The 22909-nt window shown below is 36.8% G+C and overlaps 1 protein-coding gene across 1 annotated transcript in view; it reads right to left on the bottom strand.

Annotated features, from left to right (window-relative positions):
* The window catches only part of LOC150102965 (sorting nexin-14-like), a 793179-nt gene extending 770751 nt beyond the window's left edge, over positions 1-22428 (bottom strand). The window contains exon 1 of the mRNA XM_090397844.1: positions 22071-22428. Within this exon, the coding sequence (XP_090253970.1) occupies positions 22071-22177 (107 nt within the window). The 5' untranslated portion in view covers positions 22178-22428. The remainder of the gene's footprint in view (positions 1-22070) is intronic.
* Positions 22429-22909: the final 481 nt, after the last annotated feature.

Here is a 22909-nt window from a genome sequence, read left to right on the forward strand (position 1 = left end):
TACACTTTTCCAGACTGAACTGACATCCATTTCCTTTTGCCGATTTAGCCAGCTTATTTCAATCATCCTGCAAACTCTCAACATCAGCTTCATTTTTTATTGCACTACCCAACTTTGCATCATCAGCAAACACTGAATATCTCCCTTCAAGCCATTTTCTATATCATTTATTGTCAAAAGCCTTAGCAAAATCCAGTAGTATCACTGAGTAGCCATTTCCCTTGTCCAACTCAGATGTCATTCTATTATAAAAAGTTAATAAATTGCTAAACCAGGATCGACCTTTAACAAAACCATGTTGGTCCCTATAGAGTATCATATTGTGATCGACCCATTCTTGAATTTCGTCCTTAACCAACTTTTGCAATACTTTTACAACTCCCAAGATGGTGATTGGTCTGTAATTAACTACTGCAGTCTTAGAGCCACCTTTATGCAAAGGAAGCTTTGCATAAAGGTGGCTCTAAGTAGAAGGAAGGCAAAGTGGCTATTACATCTGAATTGGTCACCTCAATACCATCAGCATCCACTAAGGTTATCCTTCCAAAGTCATTCTTCCTTTTACTTGCCATATAGCAGAAGAACTCTTTGGGATTTCCCCTTGATCTCCCTGGATAAGGTCTTTTCATAATCTGATTTAGCTTTTCTCACTATGCTGGCTCAAGCTTTTCTTAAAAGCTTGAATTATGCCATATAGCAGAAGAACTCTTTGGGATTTCCCCTTGATCTCCCTGGATAAGGTCTTTTCATAATCTGATTTAGCTTTTCTCACTATGCTGGCTCAAGCTTTTCTTAAAAGCTTGAGCCTTGTACGGCTCATGAGTGTACTGGTTTCTTTCTCCTTGTAAATTCTCCATAACATTTTCTTTTTTTGCAGATCAAGCCTGATACTAGTACTCATCTATCTAATGCCGCCTACCTTGTTTGTCTTCCTGACCATCGGAATACATTCTGATATTGCCTTCCTTAGATACTCACTGATTTTATCCCATGCACTGCTAACATCTTTTCCCTGCAATATATTCTGCCATGGAATGGCGGTAAGCTCACTCCAAAGCTTGTTATAATTACCTAACCTGTAGTTCCATATACCCCTTCTTAAGAGAGAAATCCACAAATTTTGCAACCTCCCAAATCAATACCACATGATTACTCTCACCAATTGGAGGTAACGAAGACACCTTACTTATGCATGTCCTGTGAACCTATGACCAGATCCAACACTCTCACACCACAAGTCCCTTCAGTTACGTGCTGTTTCAAGTAATTATCTCTTAGAAGGTGTATGAATACCATTTCCTTTTTGCCATGTGATATTTCCTCCTTCCAACTGATATCACTATAATTAAAATCCCCCATAATATTCACTAATCCTGCACTCGTTGCACTAATTTGCTGATGCATGAATTCAATATCACCCCCCCCCCCGTATCCCCTGGCCTATAGCAGCAACCAACTGTATATTTGGTTGTGCTGGTCACTATTTCACACCAGACTGCCTCAAATGAACTGTCATTCACACGTCATTCACTACTACTTTCTTTGGCTGCAACTCATCAGCTATCATCAACAGTGCTCCTCTCTCCGTTCTATCTTCTCCATCCTCCCTGAAAATACTGTACCATCATATTCAATTCCAGTAACCACATCTGCTGACAGCCAAGTTTCGCTAATGCCTACAACTTTTGGTGAGATTGCACTGACTAATGGCAAAAATTCTTCCCTCTTTTGTCGAATGCTTCTTGCATTAGTATACAAAAATTGCAGATTCCCTTTAGTTCTTGTACCAGCTTTAGAACTGATACACATTCTACTAATTTCAGTAGTCCCATGCCAATTTTTATCCACTCTATTCTTCAAATTATTTCACAAAAAAAGATCAACAAATATACATTCACTTCATAAGTTTCTACCTCTTACACTCAACCTTTTCAATTTTAGTTTCAATGCCCAGTTACTTCAACTTGTTCAGAACACAATAACTTCTTCAAACACTTATGACCTTCCATGTTCAGATGCACCCCATCTCTTGCATACAGCTGTCTTTTGCCTTCAAACACACTCCAGACATCAGCAAATTCCCAGAACTCCTTTTCTGCACATTCTTGCAATCATATCATTCATTATCATTGCTCGTCTACTTAACTCATAATTGTCAAAACGAGGCAGCACACACACACACACACACACACACACACACACACACACACACACACACACACACACACACTATACTCCCTTTGACACATTTCTTCTTCACAATATCTAACAATGTTCATAAATCTTTTGCTACCCGATTAATACTACCACTCAGGTCATTTGTACCCGCCATAACTATCATCTTCTCTGCATCGTGCCTTCTCTTTATTGCTAAAATCACAGTCTCTATTATTCCACCAGACATGCACTCCTCAGGTATACAGCTCTCCATACCCTTAATCATTGAATCACCATATATTATACTATACTACTCATAACTTTATTCAAAACCCAAACAAGCATCACTCACAGCCTCATTTTCTACACTATACGGCATGACTCTCCCAGTTCATTACTTTCCTTCAACACTCTTTTACTTACTCCCTCACTTTCACAAGATCTCATTTCTTCTAGACCTCTTGTGCTTTCATTCTGTTGACTCCCAATCAGTTCCATACTATTCATTACTTCATCATTCACCAAAGACTCTCCCCTACTTAAACCTGTTCTAGTTACTTCAGCTAAAGTAATTTCCATAGTCCTAATTTCTCTATTCAACACATTTAACTCAGTCTTCATATCCTGAACCTCCTTACTGAGCATTTCCAATTCCTCCAAGAGATGAAGGTCACTTTTCATTTTCATGAACTCCTGCCAAAGCTCTTCTGCTAAGGTTGCTCTTGTCTGTCTAGACACTTCTTACATACGTCAATGTTTTCATTCTTCTCATTTGGCCAAATAGTCCACAGATCCTTCACATTCCTCGGAGCATACATATATCAGTTTCTGCAATGCATCCAATGCGAAAAATCCAAGGCAGAGCTAGACTTTTGTATAGAAGTCCTTCGTGCCGCCAAATGTACGTCTCTTTGTGGAGCCATCTTTAGATGCTGAAACAGTGCAGCAAACATGTAGCAAAAACATAATATAAACAACAAAGTTTTAACAACACCACTGAAGGACACTTGTATCCAACTGAAGCACAACACAATTTGAGGCAAAAAGCCTCACTATACTTCAATTTAAAAACACTTTTTCTAGCATTGCTCAAAATGACCACTACGTTCACTTACTACACTAGTGCCATCAGAATGTCACCACACTTGATTGGCCTCCACAGAGCCCTGATCTAATTCCTAATGAACATCTGTGGGATGAACTGGAGCATCAGATGAGGTCAAGGGACATTTGTTTACATGGCTACAAGAAGAATGGCCCAAAATGCACACTGATCACTATCATATGCTTGTGGAAAGTATGCTCCATAGGATTGCTGCACTCACTGCAGGAAAAGAAGATACATTTTATTAAGGTGGGTGCCATGGCTATTTGTTCCTCACACTATGGTGTGTGCTGACTTCTTTCCAAGCGATGTATAGTAGAAATTTGTTTTTTTATATCTTTATATATACATAGATATAACTTAAAATACTTTGAAAATATATAAAGCTTTGAATAAAGACCAGAGAGCTTATGAGAATATAATCCTTGGAAATGGAATTTCCTTAGCTCGCACTACTTAAAAAGCTTTCCATGTTTCTATATACAATGGTCAGCCTGGTTGGCGAAGTGGTTAGAATACCCACTTTCTCCAACCAACAGGTCGTGGGTTCGAATCCTGCCATGGACATGGATGTTTGTGACTATCTTTAGGTGGAAGATGAATTTTGTTGTCCGATGTGCAATAAGGCTTTAGATCCTACAAAAATTCCCATGCAATAATAATGTCTTGGATTTCCTACCTTGCTGCATGAGGAAAAGAGACAGTTTGGTCTCTCTAAGACTCAGACATTGAAAGAATGGAAGGAGGACTTTTTAGAAAAGCAATAATAGGTAAAGTTCCTTGAAAAAAAAGAGGAAGGGGTAGACTGTCAATAAGATGAATGAATGAATGGTGCATGTGAGTGACTATCTTCTGAGAGTTGAAGCCTTCAGAAAAGCATACAACAGGACTACATGGCGAAGTATGGTGTGGCACATCCCCAAGCATCAGAGTGACCATACAGCATCTGTGGATGCCCAATGAACAAATGGATGGACATCCTCAGCAGAAGTCTCTGTGGGACCACAGGCACAAATAGGTCTCATTATCCAACTTTTATTTCAAAATTTTCCCATATTGCTCTACTTCAAACTGCTTACAATCCAAGAAGTTAATCTTTGTGTGTTGTTCTAAAAATTTGACGATACTCCTTCCATTTCCTTTTCACTATCGCTTGAATATCCAGGAGCAAGTCTACTACGGTTTTTGTCTTCATCTTGTTAATACAAATTATGCTGACACATTATTTTTGTAATTTTCTACTAACTCCACCTCTTAACTGATGTTTGTAATGCTGATGGTGCCTTTTTTCTTTTCTGCAATGTTTGAAGTTGTTTGCCAAATTTTCGGCACTATGCCTTTTCTTTTTCCAAAATGTTTTTTTGTCTTGCATAAGGTGTAATTTGATATTTTTCTTTTAATATATATATACATTCACATCACCTGCAACTACTAAATTTCATGCATCCACAGCCATCTAACAATAAACACTGATGATTTTTGAGTTTGACTTCATACTTATATTCTAAGTGGTAAATGATTTTTATTAAGTAATGCAAGACTGCCAACACTACTTATGAGAAGACTCCAGAAGCTCAAAAAATTTCTATGTCTGACCTCTAGAGCAAAGTATCTAGACCGCCTAACTCTTAGCCTGTTCACAGGCTAAGAGTTAGGCAGTCTGGAATACTAAAAGCATAGTCTACTAATATCTATTAGTAACACATATTATGCATATTAAGGCATAAAAGAAGTAAATAAAATAATCAGTACATATAAAACAACTATTAAAGTAGTTCTTTATTTTCAAGATTAAGACATCAAGCATCTCTACTATAAAATATTCAAGAAAAATCTGTGTTGTTATCCAGCCCTTCTTATTTGCTCTCCAAACAAGTAGTCTTGCTTTACGTATCCCTTCAGTGACCCACAACCCATACACCATCAATCTATCCACCAGGCTGGTCACTCATCTCTAAATCCTCTCCACCACCTCCTGATCCCCAAGAAACCAAAGTGCACAGCAGTTAAGATGCAGCCAAATCATAGACTTATAAAGAAGAATAATAACCTCCCTAATCCTTACTTATCAATGCATCCTTCAACATAAAAGTAATCCATTGAGCAATTTTGCCAACTTTTGTAATATGCCCTCTAACTTAAAATCTCTATATACAATCACCCAAAATCCGTGGTCTCATTAATTTCCTGAAATCTGGTATCATCACCTTACATTTTACAACATTAAACTGACAATCTTTTTCCCACGCTACTAATTTATTTAAAGCATCTGTAGGATTTCTACATTACCTTTTTCAACTACTGCGCTCCCCAGTTTTACATCATCAGCAAACTAGATACCCCCTTCCCCTTAGATCGTTCCATATATCATTAATATATAGGAAAACCTTGCTTAACGCAATTCGATATGCGTGATAATCAGTTAGCACGCTCGAGTGAAATTATACCATTTCCCGCTTTAGGCGAATGATTAATCAGTTAATGGGGTTTTTTACGTTATGCGAAATTTTATATTAAACAAAATTTTTTGTTGTCAATTTGCAGTGAGTGGAAAAGCTGGAAGTCATTAACAGACAGGAATGTGGCGCTAGTAATACAATGATTGTGCGAGAACTGGGATACAGCAAGTCTACAGTTTGGACTATATTAAATAAGAGCAAAGAATACAAAGAACAAGGAAAAGTTGCTACTGCTTCTTTAAGCATGCCAATCACCCGAAATAGAAGCCATATAATGATCGAGATGGAGCATCTTCTATCACTCTAGATTGAGGATTATATAACCAAGAAAGAATACCCCTTAGTATGGGTAATATTCAGGCAAAAGCTCTCAATATCTTTACCTCATTGAAAGAGACCAAATTTCAAGAGGAATGTGAAAGCTTTACTGCAAGTTAAGGATGGTTTGACCATTTTAAAAATTAAACTGAACTGCGTAACGTAAAAATAACTGGGAAATCTGCTAGTGATGATAAACATTATGCAGCCAAGTTTCCAGAAGAATTGCAAAGGATAATTCAGGAGGTTGATTATGACAACCAGCAAATATTCAACATTGATGAAATTGGAAATTGGTTTCTTTTGGAAGAGTATGCCAAGAAAAACTTTCCTAGCTAAAACTGAAATATCTTAACCAGGATACAAAGTATCTAGAGATCGTATTACGCTTTTATTAAGAGGCAATGCAGAAGGCATTTGTTAGAATTTGCTGTGGACCACGAGATGATGATCTGTAACACAAGATTGCAACAAAAGGAGTGTAGAAAATGGTCGTGGCGATCAAACGATTGGAAAACCAAGGACATGATTGATATGATTATGATTAAAAGAAAATGGATAACATCAGTACAGCAATGTCAAACTTTTCAAGGAGCAGATATAGACTCGGACTATAGTTTAGTGATTGCAAACATCAAGTTGAAATTAAAAAAGAAATATAAACCCCAACATCAGAATAGAAGAGATATAGCATGAATAAGTGAAGCAGAAATAGGAAGAAGGTACAGAACAGTGTTAGAAGAGAAAATTGAAAGTGTGGAGAAAGAAAAAAAAACTCTGATTTTAGAGTGAAAAGAGTAATGAAGGCGATAGAAGATGCAGTTGAAGAAACGGGACCAGAAAAAGAGAAGATTAGGAAGAAATGGATTACGAAAGAAACACTGAAGTTAGTACAGAAGAAAAGAATGTTGAAGATAAGAAGGGATACATCAGAACAAATAGAAGAGCAATATAAAAGAAATCGTAATGCGGTGAAAAAAAACAGTCAGAATGGATAAGATGAAATGGCTAGAAGCCCAATGCAACAACATAGAGCAGTACTATGGAGAGCATAAAACAACGGAGGTATACAAAATGATCAGAAACATTAATAGAAAGTGGCAACCAAAAAGACCACAATTAAAAATGAAAAAGGCAAAGTATTGATGAATAAAGAAAAAATTGTACAGCGGTGGACAAGATACTGTAGTGAGTTATAAGAAGAAAAACTAGATTCAGATAGCGTTGGGAAACTGACTGGGGAATTGAAGCAGATATCACCACCAGGTAATGAGCATGATATGGACATTTTAAGAGGAGAGGTAGAAAAAGCAATAGGACGGCTAAAGCACAACAAGAGTCCAGGTAACAATAACATTACTGGAGAAATGATTAAATATGGTGATGAAAGTATGGTTACAGAAATGCACCAACTATGTAATATGGTATGGAAAGAAGGGAAAATGCCAGAGGAGTGGGTGAAATCAATATTAGTGGCATTATACAAGAAAGGAAATAAGCTAGAATGTAAAAATTACAGAACAATTGCCTTGACAAGTCACCTTGGTAAAGTCATGATGATCATATGGGCAGAAAGATTGAGAACACAATTGGAAGCATACCTTGCAGACAAGCAAGCAGGTTTGGGAGGGATAGAACTACAATTCAACAGATTTTGACAATGAGGTTAATAGCAGAGAAAGGTAGGAGAAAAAAACAAAAACATATATACTTGCTTTGTTGATTTTCAGAAAGCATTTGACAGTATTGACCAGAAAGTGACATTAGCAGTTCTGGAATCCTATGGAATTGATAAAAAACTAATAGCTATATTAAAAGATGTTTATCAAAATGCTGTTGCAGTAGTTAGAATAGGTGATGATTTGGGGAAGTGGTTTAAAACAAGCAGAGGTACTAGAAGGGGGAACCCAATATCATCAAGCATTTTTATCGCACATTTAGAAAGGCAATGGACAAACTGAAGGAAGATGCCAAAGGAATATCTGTATACACGATCTGAGATTTGCAGATGACATTGTTATTATTGAAGAAGACGAAAGAGAACTACAAAAAACACTAAAACTGTTAAATGAGGAAGGGATGAGATTTGGACTTGTTATGAACTTGGAAAAAACAAAGCCCATGGTATTTGGTGAGAAGAACATGAAACAAAGGATACAAGTGGATGGAACTGATATAGAAAATGAAGCACAATTCACATATTTGAGAAGTAAACTGAATACAACTTGGACTGTAAAAACGAAATAAAGATCAGGATTGCAAAGGGAAGAACAAATCTGAAGGCCATGGATAAAATCTGGAAAAGTAAAGTGATCAGCCTGCAAACAAAACTAAGAGTACTGGAAACATGCATCTTCAGCAGTGTACGGTATGGATCTGAAACATGGGTAATAAATAAGGAATCAAGAAAAAGAATTTTGGCATTTGAAAGAATTTGTTACAGGAAGATTCTAAGAATAGGATGGGTACAGAAAATCACCAATGAAGAGCTCTATCGGAAGATAAAACCAAAAGAGAATCTAATGCAGAAGATTATAAAACGGAAGCTGCAATTATTTGGACACATCTATAGAATGAGCGAGAACCGGAAGATAAAGACATTTATGTTTGGTATTTTGGATGGTTTAAACAGAAGAGGTAGACCATACAGAGAATGGATAGACGATATAAAAGACTGGTGTGGAATTAGTCTACAAAAACTGCGCCACTGTGCACCGGACAAAGAAAGGTGGAAGAAGATAGTGAAGCAGGCATTGGACATCAACAGGCAGTAAGCCCATGGCTGGTGATGATGATGATGAATGCAGAAGGCAGCTTTATTTTTCTCAAGCCTACATTAGTTTATCATGCACAAAATCCAAGATCTAACATTATTGAAGAAATCAGCTCAATTGGAAAAGAACTTGGATTTAATGAACTGGATAATGAAGATGTAAGAAATTTGCTCGATTCTCATTCAGAATAGTTAAACAAGAATGATCTCCTTCAACTATAAGAACAGTGTGCATACGAAGAATATGAAGAAGATAAGGAGTGTGAACAAGAAGAAAATTTTACAACTAAGAAGCTAACAGCAAAAGAACTTGAGCTAGTTTTCAATCACATTGAGTATGCCAAGGAAATTTTGTTTGATGTTGATCCTGATGTGGAACAAAGCTTCGAAGTCTGCCAAAACTTGATAAAGCGATCACCAGCTATCACAAATTGCATGACAAGATGAAAAAGTCGAGCACGATTCAAACATCTTTAATTAATTTTTTTGTAAAAAAGTAGCTCAATCAAATATTTAAACATTAAATACAAATTTAAGCAATTGATATTTATTAACTTAAGATAAGCTGGCAGGCACACTTCTTCAAATTAATTTAAGAAGTGTGTCAGCCAACCCTGCCACCAGCTTCATATCTATACCCATTTGCTTCAACTTGTGATTTGCTCCAAAATGTAACAGTTCTGTAGATAGTTTCCAGTAATGAGACAGTAATGAAATATAACTCTACAAGTTTCATAAGTCATCAGACTTACATTGTTAGGAGTATTAGCAAAAGTTGTACAGAAAAGAGATTAGAAAGAATTAATTATGCATATTAGATGTCATCAGAACTTCACAATTCATACATATAAATAACCAGAATAAAAACATTAAATTAATTACTGTATATGTGTCGGAAAAATGCTAGAGTTGCTGCTGTCATGTTCTGTGGCATCATATGTATCATATCCTAGGACTGCAGCAGTTAGATTTTTAATTGAAGCAGACCAAATTATGTAATAGTTTTCCATGCGATATTCTACCAAATGCATTTGCAAAGTACAGTAGCATTGTGATATAGTAACTAACCTACCATAACTGTTCCATTTGTCCAATTCACTATTATAAAATGTGAATAAGTTACGAAGGCAGGACTACCTTTTACAAGGTTGTGCTACCCACCGTAGAATATCACATTCCAATCAATCCACTCCTAAATTTTACTTTTAATCAACTTTTTTCCATCACTCCTGAGATATTAGCTCTGTAACTTGCTACTTGTCCTGGAGCTGCCTTTATGTAAAGGAACCATCTTACACTCTTTCCACCCCATTGGAATCTTTTGCCAGAGCTGAGACTTAGATTAAACTGTGTCAGAGATGCTATCAGTTCCCTTGCACATTCACACAGCACATGGATCAACATGCATTCAGTCCTACTGCTGTATTAACATTGATATTTTTCAACATACTTAGCACCTCCAATTGGTCTACCACAATTCTCACATCAATCTTGGTTACATCAGTAATGAGTGAATGCTGATGAAAGCAATGAGTGAAGTTATGCATCCATAATCATACCTTCTTTTTTTACAACATAGCACAAAAAAAAAAAAAAAAAAAAAAAAAAAAAAACTCCTGGATCTGCTGTGGCTTATAGCTAATTTTCTCAAATAATCTGATTTACCCACCCTTACTAGTCACCCCCCCCTCTTGCCAGCATTTTGTATATTGCTTATGAGCATGATGATCACGTTTTCATTTATACTCCTGCTGCAGTTTCTGTTTATTTTATTTTTTGCTTTGCATCCTGTTTTATATCGCTACTCATCCATTTGAACCCTACATGGGTATGCAGTCTGATAATGCTTCTCTCAAACAATCCTTGACCACCTTTCATGCACTACTGACATTCTTTCCATATAGCTTCGTAAGTGACCACACTGCTCAAAACTGCCTCCTAAGTCTGTCATGAATGCTGGCTTTTGCAGATCAACATAAATCCTTTCTTGACAGAGAATTGAAATTCCAGATCAAGACAGCACAGATGCTTTCCCCATTTGGAGGCAGAGTAGCTAATGTAGTTATGGACAGATCTTCTGATGATATTACCATATCCAAGACTCTCAAAAACCTAGTCCTCTCCCATCAAATGCCATTTCAGACACTTATCCTTAGCAACTGTATAAATTCCATTTCCATCTTGCCATGCACCCTTTCCTCCTAATCCCCATAGGTGAAGTTCCTTCTTCCAATCTATATCCTCATAGTTGAAGTCCACAAGATAATTGCTAGGTCTGAACTCATTTGTGCTAATGAAATGCATCTCCATCTTCCTCTGAACTTTCAGTTCTACAGCAGCAACCAGCAATATATTTTGTATTACCTCTATCTCATAGCAGATAGCCTCAAATGAACCATCCCTCTCAGATCTAAAATCATGCTTAACTTCTTTTTGAAGTTCTTTAGTTATCATTAGTAATATCCCTCCTCCTGTTCTTTTTCCCTCCATCCTCTCTGAAAACACAATATTGGTTGCATTTTCAAGTGAAGTAGTTTTTAATTGTGTTATGCTAATGAATGACAATTGTAAACTACTTCAGTCACTATTTTCTATCTTCTGATGGTTGCACAATCTGTGCACAAAACACATGCTATGCAATCATATGTTGAAATCAGTATGAAAAACCCTTCACAAAATGTTAACATATTACAACAGTGATATCAAGGTTGAAGTAATGCAGAAGCCATATTTCCATATACAAACAAGTCAAAAGGTGTAATACCTTATTACTAGGAAATATGACTTCTGAAGAAATATGACTTTTCGAAGTTCTTTAGTTATCATTAGTAATATCCCTGCTCCTGTTCTTTTTCCCTCCATCCTCTCTGAAAACAGAATATCGGTTGCATTTTCAAGTGAAGTAGTTTGTAATTGCGTTATGCTAATGAATGACAATTGTAAACTACTTCAGTCACTATTTTCTACCTTCTGATGGTTGCACAATCTGTGCACAAAACACATGCTATGCAATCATCTGTTGAAATCAGTATGAAAAACCCTTCACAAAATGTTAACATATTACAACAGTGATATCAAGGTTGAAGTAATGCAGAAGCCATATTTCCATATACAAACAGTCAAAAGGTGTAATACCTTATTACTAGGAAATATGACTTCTGCATTACTTCAACCTTGGTATCACTTCTGGGCCTGGCTCCCACTGATGAGACCTTAATAAAGGTCAAAACTGGTGTGGGCAGTGGTCCTTCCCATAATGCATAGCATCATACATGTCAGTAAAGATATGTGCAATGCATTATGGGATACTAAGGCAATTGATGCGATGTCATCAGCCTCAATATACAAGTAGCCCAGTCATGAAGTTATTTCACATGCAAACTTTGTTCGCTTACACTTGGATAACAGATGAAACCAAGAATATAATTTCTTGGCATCTTTATATTACAACAGTGTAGCCAAACCACTCATTTGATTAAGTTCCATTTCCCCTAGATATATTCAAATTTACAGTGCATGGAAAGGAAAAATATACCAATAACTAGTTGGGAAAGTCATTGATTAACCTCCTCCCTTTAGCCTTAGAGAAACATGCACTCAACACAGACATGCTCAAACCAGTGGTGTGGCAGAATTATTATTACATGACACCTCCAAGGAGTCCAAAGACTCATCATCAAGGGAGACACCTACTCTTCAACTATCTCCATTGCTCAATCCACCAACTACAGTGAACTGCATCATCTACACCAACTCCATCTTCCACCCACCACCACCAGTATTTTCACAGACAATCACAAACATCCATGCCCACAGTGCTGAAGAGTGGATAAGCTAACAACTTGGCTAACTAGGCTGGCAATGTAGATGATGTCTAGACAATTTAAATTTTTAGTGCATTTAAACAGCCAACATTCTAAAATCCATTTCACAATGGAAAAGGAATCAAATAACTATCTGCCTTTCCTAGATATGCTAGTGACACCTTTCAAGTGGTTTTATTATTTTTTCTATTTATAAAAAAGTCTACACCTACTGGAAAATACCTGCATAAAAAATTGTCATCCAGCTCAACACTATGGTATCCTGAAAACACTAACACAGAGCTATTTGTTCCAATGATACTGTTCTTACCATTGAACTCTGCTATCTTCACCACTTTTTTAAAAAATGTATAGTTCCCAGGAAATAGAGAAAATACTATATATCTCCCTTCCCAACACAAGACTACGGCAAAACCATTACTATCCCATATTCAAGGTATACTTAAACTTGCAAACCTCATCCATTCACCTAAGGACAAACTCTCTTTTATCACATCCAGGAGTATATGAAGTGCTCTTAATTTGTGGCCTGGATTACTCAGGACAGACAGGAAGACTTTAGCATTCACCTTAACGAACAGATCTAAACTCCTCTTTAACGTATATTTTTATTTTTTGAAGTTCTTCAGCTATCACTAGTAATATCCCTCCTGTTCTTTTCCCTCTATCCTCTCTGTAAATACAATAGCCATTACATTTTCATGTGAAGTAGATCTTGGATGAATGAAGAGAGATTAAATGTGAAATCTGGAAGAAGGTACTGTGGAAGCAACACAAAATGAATGCTGGTAATGATCAGTTGCATGACGAGTACAAGAAGCAGGCCAGGAAGATGACACATTGGTAAGGGCAAGAAAAGTGAAGTATGAGAAAAAACTAGCCAATCAAGCTAAGAAAAATCCTAGTGAGTTATTTCAAAATGTAGCAAGCAGAAGTAAAAAGGACTATGGGAGGATGATGCCAGGAGATGACGGAGATTGATAACTAATGCAGAGGATATAGTTGAATTTTATTCAATGATCAGTTTATCGATGTATTTCATCCTCGTGAAGGCAACATCAACAGAAGCTGGAATGTGGAATGTATGTTGGAGGAGGATCTGATGGAGAATGAACAGGAAGTATACGAGAATAAAGTAAACTCGATGTTAATAAGGCAGTAGGATTTGACAGAATATTGCCACATCTTGAGGGAATGCCCTACAGAATTAATGGCACCTTTGGCACAACTATTTAACATGAGGCTTGCAACGAGGTCAGTTCCAAAGGAATGGAGGTGGGAAAAATTATTCCACTTTACAAAAGGGGGGGGGGGGGGGCGTCATGTTCTCCTAATGAACATGAATGCATCATGACTGAACATGATGAAAGAATACATCAGCAATCTGCATATGCATTACAAGGTAAGATAAAAAAAAATTATAAACAAGAGGAAGGAATAGCAATGGGCTCTCCCTTATCACCAAACTTAGCCAACCTTTTTCTGGAACCTAGAAGATAGAATTTTCGCTCTTGAACCAAAACCAAAAATATGGCTATGATATGTTGATGATATCTTTGCAGTCTGGAGTCACTCTGAACAAGAACTATACTCATTTCTAGATAAGATCAACAACCTTCATCCTCACATCAAATTCACACTAGAAAATGAATCATCACAAGGTATCCCCTTTCTTGATATACACATCCAACGAAAACAAGATGGTTCCATTTCCACTTCTCATCATCAAATTCCTGCCATGTACCCTCAACGGGCGTACAGGATATGATAGTACTACATGAAAAAATTACATCATTACTAACTTCCTATCTACAATTTTCCTCCAAATCAGTCTGTTACTTGTCAAGACTCCAACATTATCAGATCTTACATTTCTATCATCTAAGGCACTTTGTACCATATCAATCCATCTATATCTTGGTCTTCCTCTGGATCGTTTTCCAGCCAACCTCGCACAGAAGACTTGTTTTGCTAATCTTTCTTTGCCCATTCTATTTAAGTGACCATACCACCTGAGATTAGCTCTGCTAACGCATTCCTGGATGTTAACAATGTTAAGTTCTTTCCTAATATTCTTGTTTTTAATACGATATTCCCATTGATGCCATCTGTTCATGCCTCTAATCTTTCTCAGGACTCTCATATCTGCAGTCTCTAGTCTTTGGTCAAGTGTTTTACTTCTGATCCAGCTCTCAGATCCATAAGTTAAAACTGGTTTGAACACTGTCTTGTATACAGCTAATTTAGTGTTCCGACTAATTTCTCTCTTATTCCATATGAATTTATTCAATTGACTTCCCACCATACCAGCTTTGCTGGTTCTGTTGTCTATTTCTATATTCAATTTAATATCTTTACTAAAAATCGTGCCTAAGTAGCTGAAATGTTTCACTTGTTCCACAGGTTCTCCATTCACAACACAGTTGACATTTTCAATGATTCTGCCTATTTTCATCATCTTTGTATTTTTATTGCTGACCTTCATACCACATCTATTACAACAGTTATTCAATTTAGTCAGAGAATCTTGCAGACTTGTAGCGGATTTATTTAGAAGTATAACATCATCCGCATAAAGCAAAGAGCTGACATTAACAACTCCAATTTTGATATCATGTTTAATATCATTTTCATTCATAATGTGATCCATATAGATAATGAATAACAGAAGGGATAATGTACATCCTTGTCTCACACCAGATTTAACATTAAACCATCTTCCTGTACTTCCTTCAATTCTAATTGCTGACTTACAACTCAAATAAAGACTAAGTATTGCTTGATATAATGCCCCATTGACACCATATAACTGCAGCGCATTGAATAGCTTCTCTCTTGGCACCTTGTCATATGCCTTTTCCAGATCGACAAAACTTAAATACAGATCTTGATTATATTCCCATGCTTTCTCGACTATTTGTCGTAAAGTGAAGATCTGATCTCGACAGCCTCTATATGGCCTGAATCCAGCTTGTTCTTCACCAAGCTTTTCTTCCACAATTCTTCTCAACCGTTTCTCAAGTATACTTGCATAGATCTTGCCAGGAACACTCAGTAGGGAAATACCTCTATAATTTTCACATGCAGTTTTATTTCCCTTTTTATATATGGGTACTATGAGAGCTCTACTCCAATCATTGGGAATTCGTCCCATAGTTCAGGCTTTCTGAACTATGCAGTGCAGCCACTGTAAGGCTTTTATACCACCATACTTCAGCATTTCTGGTCGAATATCATCCACTCCTGCTGCCTTTCCACATTTTAAGCCTTTGATGGCTTTTTCTACTTCAAGTAGGGATATGTATTCCTGACTGCATGCCTGTTCAGTGTTTTTTTAACACTGTGCTGTCATCACTGCTTCTGTCATTTAGAAGTTTTTCAAAGTAATTACTCCATACTTCAAGGATATCTTTTTCTTCTGTTTTCATGTCGCCTCTAACTCCTTTTACAGCACTCTTTCCTCCTTTTTTTTTCCACTTCTGTATATCGTAAACCAACTTTTTCAGGTCATTACATCCACAATTCATTAGCTCACCATCCATCTCAAAAATATGGCATCATAAAATCTTTGGTATCCAGAGCACACAAATTTTGTTCCTGTGAAGAATCTTTAAAACAAGAATTGGAAATTATAAAAAGATATAGCCTTATTAAATGGATACAATCCAAAAACCACTCAAAAAATCATCAGCCCAGACAAGAAGCCCATGGGACTCCGATACCACATATCAAAGGCATCTCAGAACACCTGTCAAAAATTATGAAGAAACATAAACTCGCCGCTACGTATAAAAAAGTCAACCACATCCACAATTTGCTACCATCTCCAAAAGACAATGTCTCGCCTATGATGCTACCTGATGTATACGAAGTTCCATGTTCTTGTAAGATGTCTTACTATGGACAAACAGGAAAATCTATAAGTAAACGCATCTCTGTACATCGAAACCCCCCCATCTGTCTTACAAATCTGGCCTCGCACAACATGGAGTTGAAAACCCTAACCATAGGATCCAATGGAAAAATACCAATCTGTTACATACATCCTTATATAAACATGAGTGTTTATACAAACAAAGTGCTGAAGCCTTATATCACAAAACCAATCTGAACCATAATGAACTGTAATTATTATCCCAAACGTCTGGGAAAGTATTATCCTCAATTGTATAAAATAAATTTATCAGATATATTTTAATTTAATTATAAAATTACAGCCACTTTTTTTTTAATTCCTCAAATCACTACTGTACGCATAGAGGGATTCCAATGTAAGCATGCGCACTAACTATTCCTTTCAATGTAATTCCTAGTATTGTTTGTAATAACTATACTAATGATGATGTCCTTAAGACGAAATATCTACATATTATTAAAATTTAATTACTGTGGTATACTTTAGAATTTTTAGTTATGAATACTCTATAGGTTTCACTATATAACAGAGACTGGTGTCTGTCTGTCAGCCACCCCGATATCCATTCCCATTTACTCCAAATTTTTAATAGTTTTCCATATGAAATTGCATCAAATGCATTTGCAAAGACAACAATATCATGGTGTAGCCATTTCCTTTATCCAATTCCACTGTTACTTGATTATAAAATGTGAATCATATACTCGGTGATTAACAATCACTAAGTAAATGATTTACTGAGTGATTTAAGAATGCATCTTAAATCGAGAGAGTATCACTTCCCTATCCACCCACTATTGGATTTTACCTTTAACCGACTTTTCCAATACTTTAACAACCACTACTGATATATTAATTGGTTGGTAGTTTACTACCTCTGTCTTGGAGTCACTTTATGCAATGGAATTATCTTATTTCGATTATCTATCTTTATTATCTTATTTGGATTAACTATCTTACTTGGATCTGGTCATAGCATTAGAAGAGCTGATAATAACTGAGATGACATCTCTCCTCCCATTTGGAGAAAGTGACCATGTGGTTTTAACTTGGAAGATGAATAGACATGCATTATTTTTTTATTCGTGTAGGGTTCCCCATTCCTCGACCGCTCAGGAAGGCACAACCCTTCCCCCCATTCCTCATCAGAAGGGCTCAACCAGTCCCTTAGGACTGGTTGAGCCCTCCTAATGAAGGATGAAGTACTATATCCTATGACTGTAGCCTGTGTGTGTACACAGGGCCAGTTTGCCTGCTTGCAGGATGAAAAACCCCAGATAAACTGGGGAAAAAACCCTGCTGTCCACGCCCAAGACCGGCTAACTTGGCTATGGATGAGAAAGATCTTTAAGCTCCTCACATCGTCGACAGGAATTGAACCTAGGCCATGCCTTCCCCAGACATATGGTTGCGAAGCACATAGCCACTAGGCTAACAATGTGGACGTGAGATTATAATAGTCTTAGATATCAACATGGGGCAGTTCCATGGAGGATAGAATTAGAAGGCGAGATATCATTAGTGCTTGGGAAATTGTGAAGGAATTTCCCAAGCACTAATGATAGGGATATTGTGAAGGAATATTTCTTAGTAGCAATAGTAAGCTGTATTCCACGAGCGATGAAGAGGACACAATTTGGTGTAAAGTGGATGACAAATAATGTCAAACAGAAACTGCAGGTGAAAAAGAGATTATGGAAGAGATATAAGGAGAGGAGTGGAGAGCAGATGGATGAAGAATATAAGACTCAGGCCAGGAGAGTAACTAGTATGGTGAGGAAGGCAAAACTGTAATATGACAAGAGATTGGCACTAGGATTCAAAGAAAATCCTAGGGAATTTTTTTAGCTATGTGGCCAGTAGGAGGAGAAATGATTGTGGAAGAATGACACTGTGGGATAAAAATGGGAACAGAATTACTGATGCAGAGGACATAGTGGTATTATTCAATGAACACTTTATTGGAGTATTTCATACTGGAGAAGCAGGTTTTAAGACTAGAGTGATAGGACAGGTTCCAGGTTTAGAGGTGCAAGAGCAGAGTGTGTTCCAAATACTGAGTACTCCGTAGACTGAGTACTCTGAGAATTTGCTAAAGAACTGACAACTCCGTTGACCTTGCTTTTCAATGAAAGCCTGGCTATGGGAAAGGTACCCAAGGAATGTAAGAAAGGTAACTTAGTGCCACTGCACAAGCGCAGTAGCAGAGCTGAAGTGTCTAATTATAGGCCAGTTTGTGTCATCAGTAGTTGTTAAGGTCTTTAAATCAGCAAGGGACCATATACAGCATTGGGCAGATGAGGGTAATGTTATCTGCGAGAATCAACATGGATTTGTTAAGGGCACTCTTGCTTTAGTAATATGATTGCCTTTTATTATAAAGTGACAAGAGCAGTCGATGAGGGAAAAACACATACTGCCATTTTTTTTTATTTTGCAAATGCATTTGACAGAGTGCCACATGATAAGCTAATATTTCAGTTGCAGCATATGGGTTTAGATGTCAAGTTAGACAAATGGATTCAGGATTGGCTGTCTGATAGGCATCAGAGAGTTGTGTATGGTGGGGCAATATCAAGGAGGCAGAAGGTTACAAGTGGGGTTCCATAGGGCTCAGTACTGGGATCTGTATTGTTTAACCTTTATATCAATAACACTGTCAATGGACTGAAAGGGGATATTCAGTTGTTTGAAGATGATTGAAGCTGGGAAGGGTTATTAGTAATAGGGCAGATGTGGCAGCCCTGCAGGAGAATTTGAATAAACTAGAGAGATGGCCAAATGAATGGGCAGTATCGGTTTAATGCAGCAAAATGTAAAGTCTTGAAGTTTGGGATACATTGATGAGAGGCTGCATGCTCAGTTGGAGGAGCTGTACTGGAGGAAGTAGTGGAGACATGAGATATGGGGGTGATGACTGATAGAAAACTGAAATTCAGGGAGCATGTTGCAAAGGTGGTGAAGGTAACCCAGAGGATTGCTGCAATACTGAGGACACTGACCTGCAGAGATAAAAGAGTTATCATTCCATTGTATAAGACCCTCATCAGACCACACTTAGACTACAGTTCTCAAATTTGGTCCCCGGGATTTGAAGGGGTTAAGTTAACTGTGGAAAGTGTACATAGGCAGATAACAAAGATGGTTTCAGGACTGTACAATGTTAGTTATGAGGATCAGCTGAGGGAATGTGGACTGCAGAGTTTGGTGGTTAGAAGGAGAGGTGATATGATTGAGACTTTTAAACTGTTGAGAGGTGGTTACAGGGTTGACACTGGGGAGTTCTTTCACTTGGTTGAACAGCAGGAAGGAGTGATGACAAAGAGGCCATCCCTGGAAATTACGAAAGGAAACTGTGAGCAAGAGGGTGAGGAGTGGTTTTTTTGCATGGAGGGTGGTTGAACCATGGAATGCATTGCCTGATAGAGTGGTGAAAGCGAGAACGGTCAATGCATTTAAGGAGTCGTATGACAGACTTCATGTTTCCTAGGAGGGACCTCCCTCGATGAGTCTTTTGACTCCATGGAGGCCTGAATAATAATAATAATAATAACATACAGTTAAACATTATTACAAAAATGAAACTATGCAGGAAAATTGTGGGGGGGGGAGGGAACATGCCTTATAATCATTAAATAAACAGCATACAGAAAAAATAAATGGCAAAAGGCACGTACAGAATTTTAACGTGCTTTTTGCACATTAAAGTTAACAGAAAGTCAGAAAAACAGTAAAAAGTGAAAAGACAGATTGCAATGAACGTCATCATAACATGTCAAACTTTAAAAGCAGAAGGGTTGGCTTTCACATTGCAGCCAAGCATAAACATTGCATTCATAGCCTCCTCAGCAAAAAAAAAAAAAAAAAAAAAAAAAAAAACAGGCATTCTTTTTCATTCAAAATACTATTTTTTACCAGCACAACCCTAAACACTTCATAAATCCCAAATCTGCCTGAATTACGAACCCTTCTCACATATTGTGTAGTGTACCGAAAATCTCCATAAGAATGTATGCTTATATTCAGAAGGGTTTACCCACTTAACAGATAATCCCTCTTTCATGGACTCTTCCCCCCACCTCCCAATTGCTTTCTCAGAGACACTTTGCTGCATTTTTTGCAGCAAATGTCTGCATTTTTTTTTTAAATATTTTCATGTGCACTACTCCACAAACATCCCACTGTTCTCCTCAATCACATAAGGTGATGAGCAGCCACTCATCAGCATCCATAAACAATTCAACTCCAAAGTTATCTAACTTCTCATTCCACAATAAATACAACTCCTACAACCCCAGTTCTTATATATATATATAATAACAAATAAAAATAAAATAAAAAAATAAGATTCCTTCTTCCCTAACCTCGTGTCTACACACAACATTTTTGTGACAAACGTAAAATTACAATTTACAGACAAAAAAAGGCAGGGGAAGCTAGTGTTGGATGTAGATGATGGATAGTGGCATTAACTGTGGGCTGGAAGGAGTGAAGTGTCCTCACACTAAAAGTACTTTGACTCTGGGGATATCATGCCATAATAAATTACCAGAGTTCCACCACTACCATATTAAATTCTAATAAAACACACAGATTCTGAGTAGGAAAGAAAGGTATAATTCCACTCCTTTAAGAAATCAATATGAAATAATAGCAAATTTTCTTTTAAATGACAAAGCTACAGAAATAAAAAGTTCAGAAAAATGTGGAGGAAAAAAATAATAAGATCAAGATTAAAGGGATATGCTAAATAAGTGTGCTTGTAATGCTAAATGAATAGACGGCAAACAGAAAAAAATAAATGGCAAAAAGCATGTTAACAAAATGATGGAGATAGAATAATCAGAATAACAGAAAACTGGAAATCAAGTACTAAAAAACATGTCAGAAAACCTCGTAAACAGAGAAATGATATGTTGCAATGAATATTATCACAATAGGGCTGAAACTTTAAAAGACTTTCATACCTAGCCTATCTAGACAAAAACATGGCATTCGTAACCATTCAATAAATCTCATCAGTGAAAGTTGAATTATATCATTTATTACTGTGTAATTTACTACATGTATAACTGTTATACATAAAATGCTAGATAAATAAAATATTTTTTCTATCTATCTCACTTCTCCTGTGTTTCAACTACAAATAAAAAATAAATAAAAAATTTGAGGTCTGTAAAATGATGTCTGTTCAAGTATTACATATATCACCATAGATTCATTGCGCGAAGCTACTCTAGCCTACAAATATTTCAACTGATCACAAAGGTATAAACAACTACCCTCTTCTCATCAACTGCGTTTGAACTACCAGGCTATTCTCGCCATAACTGGGTTTTCAAATTACGCTTTTATCGCAAATTAATACATGCAGACCATCAATTTTATTCTTTTGAATAAGAATAAAGCGTTAAAATCAGTTCTTCTAACAAAGAATCCACATAGAACTGAATTATGTCTCAAACAATTTAAGAGAAGGAGGAAAGTTTAATGACTGCATAATCAAAGATTAACCTACTCAGAAAATGCTATCAGGAGTAGAGAAAAAAGTGCAACGCTGGCGGTGGCAATGTAGAAGCATTTATCACCAAATTCAGTTGCACTGCCTAAACGATTACGATCCATGTTATGCTTATAGAGTACCAAAGTTGAATCATACACACACCCACATTTTTATATATTCAATCTGAAACCATTAAGAGATACCGTCTTAACAAATATTGCAAGATGAAATCGATTGATATCCCTTTTATACTGGTCCATTTTCATCGGTTACGAGCTGTAAACATTTCGTTCAGTCCATAAAACGGCGTCTTAAAACAATATTTACTTATCACTTTAAAAAAGAGTGCCTATATTTTTGTCACTCTCACTAAAGAATTTCCTGGCGTAAATATTATAAAAGGGTAAAAATTATCCCTCCCGCTCTCTTCGAGAGAAACCGTTCGATTTCCCTTTCCCTTTAGGAAGTAATAAATGGAGGGGGGAGGGGATCGTCTAATGTCGTTATTCCTCAAAGACAGTAAGCGAAGTAAGCACCTTAGCTATAACAAATTTTTTGAAATCTGTGGGTAGCATTGTCAAAATAGTTTGCAGCAGAGTCTCTGGCTCTCAATGGTTTTGAAGGAACTGGATATAGAGCATGGCTGTCATGTGCCACCATCTCGTTATCCCAACTTAAAAAAAAAAAAAAACTATTGATCCTGAACAAATAAGGAAAAGGTGGAATAAATATTGAAGTAAAGTATTCAAATATGGGGATGATTTAGATCAGAGCTTGATTTAGATCAAACTGTAGGCCGCGTTCCCCTTGGGGACTGTTAGCTTTGTTGAGGGGTGGCGTGAAATAATGAAAAC

This window comes from Typopeltis vanoorti, chromosome 9 (assembly GCF_054136105.1).
Source record: "Typopeltis vanoorti isolate ZY-2024b chromosome 9, IOZ_Tvanoo_1.0, whole genome shotgun sequence".
NCBI classification, from domain to species: domain Eukaryota; kingdom Metazoa; phylum Arthropoda; class Arachnida; order Uropygi; family Thelyphonidae; genus Typopeltis; species Typopeltis vanoorti.